Genomic DNA, 17,901 nt, shown 5'->3' on the forward strand with positions numbered 1-17,901 from the left:
CATACCAAATCGACCACTTTTGAACCCGACCCCTTTAGATTTTGCTGAAACTTATCCATCCTTTTCTACCCTTTGAAAAACATTTTTGAGAATTTCTTCAAAATTTTTTATCCAACTTCAAAAAAGTTATGAATTTTTCAAAAAAAGGCTTTTTATTTTCAAATAGCCATAACTTTTGTAGAAATTGACTTTTGGGGACCTTTTTTTTAAATTTTTGTTTTTGAATGAACTTTTCGAAAAAATTCACGAAAAAAATGTAACACGATCAATTATATAAAATAATCGTTTTTTTTTAAGTAAAATCGTTATTTTTTGGAAGTTCGCCATTTTTTGAAAGTTCGCCATTTTTGTTTTTTTTTTCCTCAAAAAAAAAAAAAAAACTACAATTAATTTGACTACTATCCCTGCTAATCCTGGAGTGGGCTGATTTTTTTATATTTTTTTATTTATTAAAAAAAAATTGTCAAATTTTCAAAAATCTAAATCAAGATCTACCACCGTGTTTTACTGTTTTCACAATGTACCTGAAGTTCAGCGCCATGTTGGGAGGACGTCTTACATACGATTTTCCGTCGGACTGGAATAAATTGAACTTAGATTCGTTACACCAGAGAACTCTATTCCTGTATTGGGGATTTTTCTTCAGCATTTCCTTTGCAATTCCTAAGCGCTTCTTAATATTTTTTTTGATACAAGCGGTTTTTTTTGCGCAATGCACCCACGCAATCCCGACTCCTGTAAACGCCTTCTTATCGTCCGAGCTGAGATTTCTACATTAACTTCTTGTCCAACTTCAGCCTTTATATCACGCGAAGTCATGAAAGGGTTGCATTTGCTTGTCCTATAAATTATCCGATCTTCTGCTGGAGTGATTTTCGAGGTCTGGTCTTTCTGATAGGGGTTTAAAATTTCTTTGTTTTTTTACAAATAAATAGCTCCAAATACCATTTTTTTAGAGCAAGCAAACCTTTGTGCGATAGCTAACATTGACAATTTCTCCTTTTGATAGCACCTTACAATCAACTCTCTCATTTTGGGAGTACATGACATTTTTTTTGCATATTCTAATAATTAAAACGTTTTTAATTGAACGTTGTTTAACTGAAGTATACTCACTTTATCGCTAAGTTCTAAAAAATCCGAGAATGAAAAGATAGAACTGCGCGTTTCTAATTACGTGGCCAGCCAAGAAACACAAACCGGGAAATAATTTTAATTTTTTCAATAACCAATCAGCAAATAGTCACGTGTTTATTTAACAATAACGTTCATAGTCTACACTACGAATAACGGGACTTATAATTTACACTGCGCGTCTTAAAAAAATTATACAGTGATTTGATTTTTTCTAGTGTATCGTTTCTAATTATAAGGCCACCACTGTATTTATTTACTGGCGTAGACACCACTTACGTGATTATAGCCGAGTTAACAACAGCGCGCCAGTCGTTTTTTCTTTTCGCTACGTGGCGCCAATTGGTAATTTCATGCGAAGCCGAATCCTTCTCCACCTGGTCTTTTCAACGGAGTGTAGAGGTCTTCCTCTTCCTCTACTTCCCCCGGCGGGTATTGCGTCGAATACTTTCTGAGCTGGAGTGTTTTCGTCCATCCGGACAACATGACCTAGCCAGCGTAGCCGCTGTCTCTTAATTCGCTGAATTATGTCAATGTCGTTGTATACCTCATACAGCTCATCGTTCCATCGAGTGCGATATTCGCCGTTGCTGATGTGCAAAGGACCATAAATCTTCCGCAGAACTTTTCTCACAATTAGGCCTCGAAAACTCGTAACGTCGACTCCTCAGATGTTGTCATCGTCCATGCCTCTGCACCATATAGCAGGACGGGGTCGATTAAGTTCTGCAGCTCAAATTATTTTCTCCAACAGCAGATTGAAGAAGTCACATGATAGGGAGTCGCTTTGTCTGAAACCTCGTTTGATATCGAACGGCTCGGAGAGATTCTTGGATCCTGACAGATTTTTTTGGTATTGATCAACGTCCGATGGCCGCTCCCCACCACCATCAAGTTTTTTGTTTTGAACAATGCTCGGAACCTTAATAATAGTCTGTATGCATTTAGTGACAAGTTTCATTTACTTATCCCGCTCCAATGTTGGTTTCTGATCCCGCCGTGTGTTCGTTTTCTTCCAGTATTTTCTAGTTCTCGGGCTCTTTGGGTTGTCATTTCTCTTTTGATTCAGCTATTTGGTACACTTAGTTGGGCCTATACCAAGTGTTAAAAAAATGCTTTATCGGGACGAGTCAAGCTAGAACGCGTTTCATATTCAAAATATCCACCAAAATTATTCGAACGGACTTTTCTCTTCCTTCGTTTTTTTTTTTTAATATTTTCTCCAGTTGAAAAGGTCGAAGTTCGTAGGCTTGTGATTTTAACAAAACCTTATGACAACGACTCCGCACACGAAATTTGATCAGGAATACAAAATTTGAGACAAATTCTTTCTTCAATATTTTTATCCATTGTAAAAATCGCAACGACTACTGAGGTGTACCCACTTAAGCAACTGCTGCAAATAAACTGGTTGACAGATCGCGCCCTTATTTGGCATAGTAATTAAGGATACCTACCAACCAAACAAAATACATATTTTTGAAATATCATTTACCCGGGAAATTTAATTAAAATTTCCGGGTGCTTTTTTGTCACAATAAAAATAAAATTCGTTCAATGTTTTAGGCTTAAGAATATACACTAAATTTTTTCCGCTTTCTTTCATTTTCTTTTATTTTGTTTTGAATTGTCTTACTCTAACTTTATTTATTTGAATCTGTATTGTTATTTATTTATCCATTTCAATTATTTCTGATTTATTTTATTTATTGCTATTTTATAATTTTCTTAATTTACCGCTTTTTCCAATCATTTCGTGGCTTTACCCTTACCTTTCAAATTTCATTGTCACTACTACATGTATGGTATGTATAAGTCACCATTGCTATTTTTATGAACTAATTTTGCTTTCGTTGTTTAGCAAGCTCGCCAATCATATGTATGTACTTTGTTGTTCTCCGCTTCTGCTAATGTCATTAGATCCCTACCTTTCAACTTACACTTCCTATTTACCGGCTTTTTTACGATTTGTTTCATTTATTGCAGGCGCTATTGAAACACTTTCTAGCTTCGTTCCACTACTCCACCCACTTTTCAACGCCTTATGGCAATCCACACCACGATTCACGTGTCTCCAATGTTGATTTTTTATGAATTTTTGCGTTTTCCCCTTTTTATCATACTCCTCTATTCGCTGCATTTCAAATCGCATTAAACACCATTGCTGTTAGCTAAATAAATAAGTATGGGCCGTATAAATTTGGGGAGGTGCAGGGAACATTGATCGCTCGCTCACTTTTTCTATTTCTATTTAATAAGCAGAGCGCTTTTGAGGGAGAGTGCCGTAAAAATGTATGGTTGCAAACAAAAATAAACAAAAACGAAGCGAAAGAAATGCACAAAGGCATTCAAAAGTATCATATTACATCCGTTATTTTCAAAAGGTTCTTCTTTTATAATTATTTTTGTTGGCGCCTTGGCTTATGCTTTCTCTACACTTTCGTCTCAATTTAGTATGTACTGGTGTTGTTGTTGCTTTTTGGAGCATATGTACACACATACATATTTACATGCGTATTTATTTTAGTATGTATTTGTGCCACTTGAACGCTTGGTTTATATTTATAAAGACAACAAGTTGATGGAATCTTGAAACGTTTTGGAATATTGTAGCAGAGAAGTTGGTGCCTGTAAGAGGAGAAATGTTCGAAGTAAAAGGAGCAGTGATAATAAAGGAAGATAACACAGGTCCACAAAAAAAAATCGATGAAAGGTTCCTTTAACCAAACATGGTGTATTACATGTATTTTGGGCCCCTGAAACCGAATCTGAAGTCCGTTTTGCTCCATCACGTCAGGATTTTTTTCTAACCTCAAAATACATGTCTGAGTGACAGAAAAAAATTTAAAAATATTAACGGATTTACATAGCTTAATTTTAGGATAGAGGGGTTTTGAGGGGTCCTTGCTTACGGAATTAAAGACAAATTTTAAAAATAATATAATTTAATTATTAATAATAATATAATAATTATAATTTAAGAAGTTATATCCTCAAAAAAGCCCTACTGGGTAATCGGAAATTGGAAATAAAACGCAGAATATTTAATTATTCATCGATACACATATATTTTATAGTCTTCAAAGTAATTCCCAATAGATGTAATACACTTATGCCAACGATTTTTCCAGTCCTCGAAACACTCTCCATAAGCACATTTTGTGATCGTCTTCAGCTCCTTAAGCGAATTTTGTTTTATTTCTTCGATTGACTGAAAATGGGTTCCACAGAGCGGCAACTTCAGTTTGGGGAACAAGAAACAATCACACGGAGCCAGATCTGGTGAATACGGTGGTCGAAGGTCATGCAGAACGAGGCATGTCTTTAACGATCTCTCGACCTCCTTTGAAGGCTTTGTACCGCTTGTAAGCTTGTGGTTTTAATAAAACTGAATCACCGTAAGTCCTTTCCAACATTCGCAACGATTCTGCAAAACGAAATTTGGTTAGAAATACTTAATTTTAGACATATTTTTTGTTCGATATTGTTATCCACTGCAATAGTATAAGATACACTCTCATTTTTAGACAAAAAGCCAATCCGGGGTCAACACCTTTTTCTAGAAACTCAAGCTAAGTATATGAATTTAATAAAAAACGGGATCTTAATTAAACATATGTACATACATACATAGGAGGAGAGAGAGGATGTACATGGCGGCAGGTAGTGTTGCGCCACGCCAAGCTGCTTAGGAGGATTAACCTCTCCCCAAACATTAAAATGCCCCATCCTCCGTGAGTATTCTTCGGATCCTCGTCGCAGTCTACACAGGGCACTGCAAGCTCATTAAGCACCTGTCCAACATGCGCGCATGTTTCTCCTGTGCTAATTGCCGGTTCTGCGACCTGGAACAGGAAACACCAGCACACCTTATCCTTCCAAGATTGCACAGCAATCTGTGGAAAAAGGCTTTCAGAGCCCTGGATTCCATCTTTATCAGCGGATCAACATCACCTCACTAGCGCCCGGCAAACTACTGGAATTTTTCAGACTGCTAGGGCTTTGGGAGGTCATGTTACATTCGCTGAATAGACCCTAGGTCGCGGTGCAGATGTACATATGTGTTGAGGTTAAGATAAATTTTAATTTTCCCCAAGCATCAAAATGCCCCATATACAATGCGCAAAATTTACTAGTTTCAAAACCGATTACAGGATATTGATAGGTTTCCCCTCTCCACCAGGCATTCAGGTTTCTAAGAATGCGTGACTGCTGTCAGTTAAATATTTAGATTAACTGTTATCATTTTACATAATAGTTTTGCATTTTTTGTTTTGAAATTTAAAACTACACTTGCAATTTTCTCTGCGATTCTTCATAAATAAATATTTTTTCTCTATTTTATTGTTGTTGTTCCTCAAATTTCCTTTGTTCTTCTTTAATCATTTAAAATACCCACTCACTCACGCCTATTTACACTTCTCACTTGCTGTGATTGTTGGTACTCGCCGCGCCATTGGTGGCATTCAAACGAAATGAAGCAGAAAGAACAATAAACAATTAAAATTCGCAAGCTACAAAATAAATGAAACAAAGAAAAATAAAACTCGATAAAGCAAAGCAAAAATAAACAGAATTGGTCGGCAATTTGTGGCATGGACGCTCTCCTCACGAACGCCAGCGCGAAGTTGTGAGCACGCTGTGTGGCGTCAATGGTGTGGGGGGAAATAAGTAAAGCAATGACGACTGCAATGACGCGTACGCCGAGTGTCAAGTGGTGGAGACGCAACGCGTTTTAATTTACATATGAGTACATACATATGTACATACATGTGTATATACATATGTATGTATGTAAGCTTGTATGCAAGCAAGCAAATTTGCCTTCGCAAATTTATGGGGGACAAGTGTGGGTGGTCCTGTTGAAATATTAAATTATGTGTATTATTTAGTAGCAAAATTTTTCGAAAATAAATTATTTTTGTTTAATTCAAAAAATATATTTTTTGGTTAAAATGTATTTGTGACAGAATATACTATAGTACTATCGTGTCATTAGATACTTATGTATCTACATAGTATATTTACATGTTTTGTGCTAGGTGTGTGAGATCGGGTCTTTATCTTGTAGGCTAAAGATTTGGGTAACTTAAGAGATAATAGATCGCGAATACAGCATCGATCTTGCTAGTATAAAATTTATACTACAATTTCGCGATATCGAGGTAATTTTTATGTTATTCTTTTGGAAGAGCAAAGTGGTTTGAAATCAATTCCGCCGAGGTGAAAATAAATATACATACATATGTACATATATTATACACGAATACAGAGAGATCACGACAACGACATTTTTATACTCTGAATATGATATACAAATTTGACAAAGAAATTTGAAATATTCTGCAGTAAACGTGGGAGACATCCGTCTATCTGTAGTGTACGGGAGCTAGTACCTCAGTTTATGAGATATCGATCTGACAATTTTCACACGTACTTTTCGCGCGAAGAAGCAGCTCACTCGTCGGAATCAACAATATCGGACGACTATAGCAAATGCATACATACATACATACATATGTACATACTGTCATACAAACTGACCGTTGAAACTAAATTGCTTGCCTAGAGTACACCTGTTATTAATACGGATAAGCACGGTAATAGAAAATATAAAAAAATCTTTTGAATTTCATTTCGCTTCTAAAGGAGCTAACCATGACTTACTTGTTAAATTTCATTTACTCAAAATATTCATATACATATGTACATATGTATGTATGTACAATATTATGGAGTGCTTGCGTCAAAGACATACACTACAGTTCAAGCCACGCCAAGATCTCAGCTGTTGCTTATAAAATACATATGTATGTATGTCTTTTGCGGTCTCTAGAGTATTTACATTTTCACACATTCCACCGAAATGCAGGCATTAACCAAAAAACCACTCATGTCTATCAACAACAATCATCTGCAAAAACAACATCCGCTACGGCAATTACAATTAACTGCTTCCAGTAACATAAACACGACTTCCCAATTCCCCAAAGTGAAATTCCAGACAGTGGCATTTGTCAAATATTTTTACACCCTGTACATAAATATAATGTATCATCACCACAATTCCCACCAACCGAACATATGTTGATATCAATAATACATACAAAACTTGGCCTATGCGTATAAAAGTCAAATTTGACACTCTCGCGTTAAAATGCGATTAGCGCTTCCCCCGCATATTGTAATTGTACACCTAAAGTGGATGCTCTCGTATTCTGCTGCGTTTTTCTAACTGTTTTGATCGAATAAATGTACTCTTATATATGTATAATACATACTTATGCAGTTACATGAACTGCTGCTGCGACACCCTCAACAAGACTCACTCTCACAGCGAACTCTCTGAGGAATTTTTAATTTGAAACGCCTCTACGTAATCTAGCTGACTCGTGCCATACTCAGTTGGCTCATTCCGCCAGATTTTTGATTTTTTGCCGTCCTGTTATTCTTTCGTTCGGCCAAGTGCAGCACGAATTCGAAATCTCGTATTTACTTCCGGTGTTCGTTTTCATTTTAATTTAAGTCGTTTTGTTTATGTGTGAGGTATTGTTTTTTAAAATTAATGTAGTTTCTAGTATTTTTATGTTTATGAAAAGAGTTGGACGATAAAGTAAGAAACTTTTCTGGAATCCGAAGTTGATTAAGCCATGTCCGTCTGTTCGTTTGTCTGTGGTATATAGGAGAACAAGTTCTTCAATTTTTGAGATAGCTACCAGAAAGTTTGCACAGATCCTTTTCTCACCAAGAGACGTTTTTCTTCTTTTAACTAGTGTTTTGGTAATCCGCCGATATTCATGTTGATCCTACAGCATATAGAAATATCCGAAAGAAATTGTTCAGATTTTCACTTTTTAAACGAAATAATTAAAACGAAAAATCATCTAAAACACCTGAAAACCGTCGCCAACATAGCCTCCGGGGATTAGTTCAGTATTTTTTAGACTACCACGAAAGTACTTTCACAGAATAACTACATGGGAAACCTTCAAAAGACTTTTAAGTTCTTGAAGTAAGCTACCGTTAAACTACTTCTGAAATTCAAGAGAAGCCTCTCGGTGTTTCGTGAAAAAATGCTTCTGATACAAAAAGTATGTTATTTTCAACCTTGAATCACCTCTATTTTTCTGATCACCACTGTATATATTTTTTGGAATCTCGATGAATCATCTTTTTAATGAGAATCAAGCCGTTTTGCAGCATTCAGATTGCATTATTTTCGATAACTCCGAATTGTACATACATACATACATACATATTTGTTGTATACGAACATACATACACATAATTTACAAGTAACTTCTACACACGCACATATTTATACATTTATGTACTTGGTATTGGTTGATGACCCAGATCTAGTTATATGCGCCGACATCTTTGTTGTAGGGCCTTTTGTCGTCACATCACAGATCATCAGATGATCAACACGTTGATCAGCCAGCCAGCATGTCGTTGATCTTGTATGAGAACAGAGACGGGCAATCGCAATCAGAAGCGATTCAAAAACAGTACTGACATTATCGGGAATGCATACAAATTTAGATATGTATGTACATACATATTTATTGTATTTGTACGTTTACACTTTTACTATGTATAATGTGTAAGTGTGTGTGTGTGTGGCTATTTCAGAGCTGTTTGGAATAACTACTTCGGCATGGCACATCTTCGTCGCTGCATCGGCGGCAGCATCATCATTGTCAACCGCATTATCATTATGTACTCCACAGTAGCGTCAACTGCAAAAACAGCAAGAACAAATTTAACAACAATAAACGAATGAATGTTTCGCGTTTGCTCGTTGTGTCCCATCACTCAACACAGTGGTTCAGGCAATAATATCATCTCAACCGTAACCGTAGCCATAGTCGGAGCTGAAGCGAGGCCGAGACTGTTGACTGTCATTGTTGGTTTGTTTAGTGAATTCTGTTGTTGTTGTTGTGCACTTCTTTTTGTAGCGTGAAATTTGATATCCTGAAAAGAGCAGCAGCAACGGCAGCCAAACTACGAACCAACAACTGACGAATATAAAGCAAACAACAACAACAACAAAAGCAATAATATGCTTATTTTACGTACATACATGTACATATATACAAACATACATATGTATGTGTGTATTCATGCTGATACATACCTATTTACACGTTTCTGATAAATGCGTTGTTAATGGCATGCTGCACGGGATATTCCGAATGTAGTGGAGCCCTGAGTGCAAAGTAGCTGTGGTTAAGTCGTTTATTTGTTGTTGCAAGGAAACTGATGCTAGATATGATTTCTATTGATTTTATCAAAGCATTGCCATCAGCAATTTTCTTTAACGGCAACAATTTGATTGGTCTTAACAGCGACGAAATTATTCATTGAACGTGTTGTGTGAAGAAATTTGTTAAATGCACAAGTTCAAGTATAAAAGCCAGACAAATCGATTTCTGGCTGGTTTGAAATTTACTACTCGCTAACAAGTCGGACAATGTATTTAGATACTTACATACTCTAGTTCATGAAGAAATTACGTTTAAGTTATGATACCATTGCGGAGAGAGGAAAAATGGAACTCTATGATTACTTCCATTTGAAGAGTTAACGGTTTATTAACAAACCATAATTTTCTTTGCCAAATGAGGCCACTTTTTTTGCAATTCGGCGTCGAATCGTCCAATTAATTTAGAATAGTAAAGCCTTATTACGTTTTATTCTTCTTGAGACTGCACCTTCTTCGGAGCAGATTCGAGGATTGAGTTCTTTTTACCTCTAAAGTGTACAAAAGGTGCCATGTTTCGTTGACCGATACAAAACCATGCATAAGCTTCAGATTTCAGTAGACATCTACGTGATTCCGGTTCTAGCGTTTTCTGGCGAGAGCGATGGTTCCAGCCGGTGCGGTAGAGTACTAATAACTCGTAGCAAGAATATATACTATTTTATATTCAATAAATACAAAAGTGGTCAATGAATGTTACCACCCTTGGATTTTTGAAATACGATCAAAAAAAGTGTTTTTGTATTGTTTATTTGAAAGAGAAAGGGAGAATGGTTATAACAAATATAATCGTTACACTTTTTGCTCGGTGGCACGGCACAGAGTCATCCTGAAAGACTGGGTCGTTGATTACAGGAATCAAGACAGCCATTGCTGGCTCCAAAAGGTTCTTAATAATGTCAGTATATCCCGACGCATTAAGGAATCATTTATAATTGACAATTCACTGTAATCAATCCCATCCCAAATCATGTAACCACTGTAAATTTGTTTCTGGTTGTCAAAGTACTTGGGAGCAAGTCTTCTTGTAGCTGCCTCCGAAAGTACTGGATTCCATTGGACTGCTTCACATTCATTTTCGATTCATCAGTGAAGATAACACCTTTCCAATCTCCTAAAGTCCAATTTCGATTGTCTCGCGCAATAATCAGGCGTGACGTGAGTATTTTTACATTTAGAGAAGGCTTTTTTCTGAGCCTTCTCGCCTATATTATAAGAACTGTTTTTGAAATGTACCTGCCAGAGGTTTTTTTTTTATGAAATAAACCAAATTACTGCTGAATTAATACAATTCTCCGTCTATCTTCTCATTACAGCGGCGCGTCGGACAAACAACATTTGGATTCATCCAGTGATTCCGAGATGGAGGGTTCTTTACTGCAACAAACGCATAATGTAGCTAATAACAATCATCACCACCAACAACAGCAAGTGCATCAGCACCAATCGCCACATCATCAACAACACCCCAGCGCGCACACGCAATCACAGCAACAGCAAGCACAACAGTTATCACCAACTACGACACACAACAATCACCATCATCATCATCATCACCATCATCATGCCGCTGCCGCTGCTGCAGCTGCGGCCGCCGTAGCCGCACAATTACCACAAACACATCATGCCAGCGCAGCGGCTAGCATGGAACAGGCACATCACCAACACCCGCACAGCTTGAATGCCACACAATTGGTAGGACTCTCACCCACCTCGGGCGGCAATGGTGGTTCGGGTGGCGCCAGCAGCGGTCTCACCACAGCAGCCGTTGCAGCCGCCGCCGCTGCTGCCGCTGCCTCGTCGAATAGTAAAAATGGCAATAATGCTGCTGCTGCTGCAGCGGCGGCGGCGGCGGCAGCTGGACAAATGGCGCCACTATCGGTCGCCTATCCACACCTGCACAGCGTCATGGGTTCGATACCCATCTACGATATGAGTGAATATCAGCATTTATGATTTTAGTTGGAAACATCAGCAGAGTGGATGGCCAATGCAGCAGCAGCAGCCGCTACGGCGACGTCGACTGTGGGCACTGAGCATACAGCAATGGCCAATGAGGCGGGTATGACGGCGGCAGAAACAGCAGTGGCGGCCATGCGGCAAGAATTGCAACAATCGACGAATTTCTACTATTAAATGAAATGATGCGAGTTTGTACTTAGAACGAACCAGTGAATCGAAAAACCTTAAATAACGCAAATAGAGCAGTTGTTAGCATGAGGCTTTGAAGGGAATGAGTGATATTTGTACGGCTGCTATGAAATTGAAATTTTCGCTAAAAGCAGCACACCCTGTACTGAACTGCGTTGGAGTAGTTAGACATTATTTAGATAAAAAAGGTTAGGTCTTCATTGTGGGGGTTTAATTATGTTTATCATTTAAAACCGCTTAAATAGTATTTTTCTGACTTTAATACTATATTGTTTTCAACACAACAGCTGTTTGATTATCGAAATTCATTAACACAATAGTTGGAAACAGTAGAACATTTTTTAAAACCAATATTTCACTGTTATTTCTGGTGGTTATTTAAGGATTTTATTTTTAACAAAATAAAAATTCAATTTTTGAGTAATTATAAGCAAAGCTATCAAGAATGTAAACAAATATCAGATGTCCTGTCATTTAAATAAGGAAAAGAAAGAAACTGACGTCAAAGTCGCACTAAAATCAGCAGTGCATTTTATCAACCCACAACTATAAACTTGCCCCATAATGGAACACAGAAAGAAAATAATGTTGCATGCAATTTTTTAGCAATACCTATTACAACAAATAGTAGTAACACAATATATTATGTTATTGTATAGCAAACATAGACGCAAATTAAAATTAAAATATATCGATATTATGTAAATTGTAAAAAATCGCCGTAATTATAAACGAAAAGAGCGTCTAATTAGAGCAAATAAGAAAGGAATTATTTAAAGTATTTAAATAATTGTAATATTACATTATATTATTATTGTAAATAGTGGCAATTTAAATTAAATCAATCAATAAAATCAAATATGTGCAAGTGAAATCATATTATTTCTTAGTTGTACATACATACATACATGTATAGCTTTTAATTTTTGTTAAACTATCGAATATTTTAAATTATTTGAAGGTATTATATGATAGCATAAAAAACACGTTCAAAACTAAAAATATGAAAATTAAAAAAAAATTATATACATACAAAAATTAAATAATAAAAAATTCAAAAATTTAAATAAAATGATAAAAAGTTAAATTATACACAAGTTGCAAATTGTTTTATCCTTAGATAAAGATGAAAAATTCTCTATACTTTTAAAGGGAGATGCATTTCAAGGTTTCATACTTTTTTAAAGAAAAGAACACAGAAACTTCGAATTTAATGAGAAATGTTTATTATATTTCGAAAGAACATTCTTTGGCATTTATTTTTTGAAAATTATCTCTTTCAAATGTTGGCCGCGGCTGAGTCCAATTTTCGATGACACGTTTGAGCATTTCGACTGGTAACTGGTGCTTTGCTCCAAGCCCTGCATCGAAGCGGGATTGTCCGTTTAAATTTTAGATTTTATAAATCCCCACAGGAAAAAGTGTGATATCATACAATCTTGGTGGCCAATCGGCAAGCCCAAAACGTGAAATTATCTGCTCACCGAAGTGTTCTCTCAATAAATCCATTGATTGATGCGACGAAATGCGAAGTGACGTCGTCTTATTCAAACCAAATGTCACCGAAATTACGAGGTTCAATTTCAGATATCAAATAGTCGGTTATCATGGCCGCCATGAACGGTTCGTTTTATTTTTGAAGAAATGTGGACCGATGATTCCACCGTCTCACAAACCCCCGCCAAACCGTGGTTTTTTTGTTTTGATGAAATGGCAGCTCTTGAATCTTCTCAGATTGCTCTTCGTCCCAAATGCGGCAAATTTTGCTTGTTTACATACCCATCGCGCCAGAAATTAGCCTCATCGCTGAAAAAAAATTTGGAACTTTTCAAGAGCCCATAGAGCGAAGCGATATCGCTTGGGAAGGTCGAGCGGCTTCAGTTCTTGCAAAAGCTGTATTTTGTTGGTTTTTAAATTTAAGATCTCAAAAAACGATATTAAAACAATGCCTCTACTTAGATCACTTTTTAAATTTGACAAACAAAGTTAAAGCACAAAAAGTGGAGTAAAATCGTGAAAAAAATTAAAAATTGCTTTATTTTCAAACCGCTTTAAATCAAAGCCGTATAAATACAAAAATAGGTTAATTCTTCTTCTTTTTGCTGGCGTTATAGCGATAGCAAAAATAATATTTCTTTTCGCAACGTGGCGCAAATTCCCCAAGGGACACACAGGGATCCTTCTCCACCTAGTCTTTCCAGAAGTGCCAGACTTCCTCTGGTCTAACGGCATATAATACCAGACTGGACAAAGACACATACTGGGCTTTCAGGCCTGCATGTGAACATAAAATGTCGTTGTATATTATAAGCTCACGTCACTGAATCGAAGACATGGCAAAATGGCAAAGGACCATAAATCTTTTGCTAGTCTAAGTAAACTGTTCGTGTTGTCATCGCACTCAGTGCGAATGATAGCGAAATATAGGCCGATACATTAAACGTGAAACATATGTACATATGCAGAAGGCAATTGCTAAGATATACAGTTGGTTTTCATTGTTGTTGGTAGTTGAATATCATTCCTAATAGATCTACTCGCAAAAGAGAGAAGATAACTCTGGTTATGGAAGAATGACGGAACAGAAATACACATTTCAAGAAGCCAACAGTGAAGGAACAAACTGTGGCAATATCGATAAACAAAGAAAAGGAAAGAAAGAATGTCCGCTAAACTAATCGAAGGTGTTGAAAATTGCTTCTATAAAAACACTGCGATAAGGTCTAATTAGTTTGTTGATTGCCGATCTATTGACAATACGGCGGCGAAGAACTTATATGCAATGTTTAGGAGACTTATCTACAAAGAAAGAATATGGTCGGACGAAAGCACGTTGGACGCATAGAATTCCAATCGTGTGCTTTGTCCGATCATACGAAAAGGATGACCCCATAATCTGCGCCAACTACCGTGGAAAGATTAAGCCCACCGTCAATCTTCAACATCGTGTGGTCTTAGGTCTGGAAAATCAACAACCGACCGAATATTCACCATGCGCCAAATCTTTGAAAAGACCCGTGAAAAGAGGATCGACACACAAAACCTTTTGTCGATTTCAAAGCTGCTTTTGATAGCACGAAAAGGAGCTGCCTTAATCCGCTATGTCTGAATTTGGTATTCCCGCAAAACTAATACAGCTGTGTAAAATTACGCTGAGCAATACGAAAACACCGTCAGGATAGGAAGGACCTCTCCAAGTCGTTTGATAGCAAACGAGGTTTCAGACAAGGGGACTCCCTATCGTGCAACATTCTTTTTCTACTCCTCCGATGGAAAGAAACCTGAAGAGCTTTAGAAAACAAATATGAGCTACTCAATACGGAAAATCGAGTGGAACAAATAAAACCATCGACGAAAATTGGCAGCAAATTATCTTAAATGTGGGATATGACTACACACCAAAAGAGGGGACATGGGCGCAGACTCTACCGCTCTGGAGAACTTGAGTCAAAAAAGGACTTATAAACCAAATAACTTGATGCTGGCTACACAATTGTAGGCATCTCTCGACGCAGGAAGAGTTGAAACTGTACTTCATAGACCCATCTTGGAATCCATGCTCTGAAGTAATGTGAAAGCGGTCAGACAAGAGAAGCAATCCATGATGAAAGGGAGTTGTGTTTTATTGGCTTCATCACTAATGTAGGATGACGATCCCTATATGGTGTGAAATAAATAAAAAACTAAAACAAACGCTTTATTTTGTGTGTGTTTTCGAGAGCATTATATACATACATACATATTTTCTATATACAATTACGTACATATGTAAACATTTAAATATGTGACAAAAACAAAAAATCAACGCGAGTCATTCATTCACTCAACATTCAATCTACGCTCTCGACTATAATCCCAATTAATCGTGTGGAAGCATGCCAATGTATGAGAGGTCTAATCATTAAACATACAAAGTGAAGACTCACATGCGTAGAGGTGAGCCCTTTTCTCTCTACTCTTTTCCAACAATGTTCATTTATCCACTAAGCGGATTTTCTTTCACTTAACACCTACTTACGGTCTTGTTTTGTCTTTTGGTCACACTTTTTTGTGTGTGTGGCTTATTATAAATAAACAATTAATGTTTGCGATGAATGAAAAGTATTGCTTTGGCCCATTCATTAGAAAAATTATTATAAGAAATGAGATTTTTTAATAATCCTTTTCTGCTATATTCTGCACATTTTTAAGATTTATAAAGAAACGGCTTAGCGAAAACAAGGCACAAGTAGAAGATCGTAAGAGGCCGGTGATCAATAAATGCCTTGCCTTTAAGAACACCAGTAATTCTACAACATACACAGAGGTTCCTTGATTTAACGTGAATATATTCGTTGTGTGCACTCGCGGTAACGTGAACTAATTAAAACCAAGGGAGTTCACGTTAGTGAAAATGTTCACGTTACGATTTCGAATGAAGACGCAAAATCTCTTCAAATTGCTAAATTCAGGATTTTTACACATTTAAATGTAAAAGTATTTTAATTGCCATTAGAATTTCATCATACATATTAAATTGCGAATAAAATTTCACATTAGATTTATTCATTAAAAAAATCCGTTATCTTTTCTGCTGGTTTTTCCTTTCTAATAGCTGAAATTTAAGCGTCTAAGTACACTCATGTCGCTTTGATCAACCATTGCATCTCCAGCCCATTGCAATGCCTTGTTAAAGATTTCAACTGCCTCACTTGCGGCAATTTTCTTTATGGGGTCTTTGGCAATACAATCATCATCGTCACTTTCTTCAATTTCATGGATTTCGGTGATTTTCAAAACTTATCATCAACATGAGCATCGGAATCATTGGCAATGTAAACTCAACCTAAAATAGAAAAAAAGTAATAATGATATCAAAATGAGTCGTAAAACTTCTACCTGAGGACTCAAGTCCTGAAGAAGATCAACTGACATTCGCATTAAAGAGTTTATTTCTGCACTCCAGTTGTCTTTCAGGATATTTAATGAAATGTTATATTCAGGGTCCTCCTCGTTTCCCATTAAACTTAAAATGTTTTTCCAACAATTGGCAAGAGTTTCTGTGCTAACCCGATCCCACCCGACAGATAAAAAGGTAACAGCATCTTTCAACGTTACATTTTTCATTGATTCAAGCAAATCTAAGTTTTTTGCTGCTATTGAAGCCAACAAACTGTTTCTGTAATATAACTTCGTTATTTTAATCGCATTTTGATCCATAGGTTGGAGAAGAGGGGTGACATTTGGCGGCATAAACATGTCAATTATATTTCCATCTTCAGTTTTTAATTCTGCTTCACTTGGATGAGAGGGAGCGTTGTCAATAAGTAATAGTGCCTTTATTGGTAAGTTCTTCCGCTTTAGAAACAATCTTACCTGGCCAAAAGCAAGAATTTATAATAATTATTAATTAAGCGAAAAAATTGTTTACCTGTGGCACAAAAGATTGATGGAACCAATGTTTAAAAATGGCAGACGTCATCCAGGCTGATTTCGAGTTCTTATAATCCGTAGGGCAACTAAAGTGTTTAAAGCTGCGTGGATTTTTTGCCTTACCAATTACTAAAAGTTTAAGCTGGCAAAAGCTTCCAGAATAAACCAGATTCGTCAGCATTATACAATTGGTCATTACATAACTCCATTTCCTCAATTTTTTGTTTTAGTCTCAGTTTAAATGGATCAACCAATTGAGGCTGCGATGAGAGTTTTTCTCCAGATACTTTAAGCAATCTAACTCCGTATCTTTTCTTAAATCTCTGGAGCCATCCGTCACTAGCATTGAATCCGGTCGAGTTTTCTTTAAGTAAGGAATGCAATTCTTTAGCCTTTTCTTTTAGCATTAATCCGCTTACAGGACAATTCCTTCCGCGCATCCGAATGAACCAAAGGTATAGACTTTTTTCCATAGCTGGAAGCTCTGACGATTTTAAAGTTTTTCTTTTTCCCGGTCCTTGGTATGTATTATTCACGCATTTTAAAATGGCTTCTTTTTTCTTTTTAATACTGCATATTGTTGACTTAGTGACATTATATTTTTTTGCTAAGTTAGTCACACTTGTTCCTTTTTTCAGACTGTCTAAAATGTCTGCTTTTTCTTTTAATTGCAAACACTTCGATTTTTTAGAACTCATTCCGATTGATTGATCACTCCGCGAAAGAAAAAACCTTCAACTGAAGTAAGTCGTTGTCATATGGTAAAAATTTGCGCCAATTTTTCAATATTAGGGGATTCCCCGATCTTAAAAAATAAAATTTAATGTATTCAGTGTTGTACGTATGTTAATAAAAAGTGTAGTGAACAAAAATTTTGTTCACGTTACTGAGCTTTCTAAGTATGTTTGTTCACGTTACAGAGTAGTCAATGTAAAAAA

At 36.5% G+C, this 17,901-nt stretch overlaps 1 protein-coding gene and 1 long non-coding RNA gene across 2 annotated transcripts in view; one reads left to right on the plus strand and one right to left on the minus strand.

The window, feature by feature from the left end:
- LOC126757025 (protein sine oculis) overlaps positions 1-12,410 on the plus strand; it is an 81,610-nt gene extending 69,200 nt beyond the window's left edge. The window contains exon 7 of the mRNA XM_050470604.1: positions 10,717-12,410. Coding sequence (XP_050326561.1) covers positions 10,717-11,356 — 640 coding nt within the window. The 3' untranslated portion in view covers positions 11,357-12,410. The remainder of the gene's footprint in view (positions 1-10,716) is intronic.
- Positions 12,411-16,812: 4,402 nt separating this feature from the next.
- Positions 16,813-17,711, minus strand: LOC126757062 (uncharacterized). Its single transcript, XR_007666673.1, has 2 exons — positions 16,962-17,711; positions 16,813-16,906 (listed from the first exon to the last, which is right to left on the minus strand). It is a non-coding gene; the product is annotated as an uncharacterized LOC126757062 (long non-coding RNA).
- Between the last annotated feature and the right edge of the window lie 190 nt (positions 17,712-17,901).

The sequence above is a fragment of the Bactrocera neohumeralis genome, chromosome 4 (genome assembly GCF_024586455.1).
Source record: "Bactrocera neohumeralis isolate Rockhampton chromosome 4, APGP_CSIRO_Bneo_wtdbg2-racon-allhic-juicebox.fasta_v2, whole genome shotgun sequence".
Classification (NCBI taxonomy): domain Eukaryota; kingdom Metazoa; phylum Arthropoda; class Insecta; order Diptera; family Tephritidae; genus Bactrocera; species Bactrocera neohumeralis.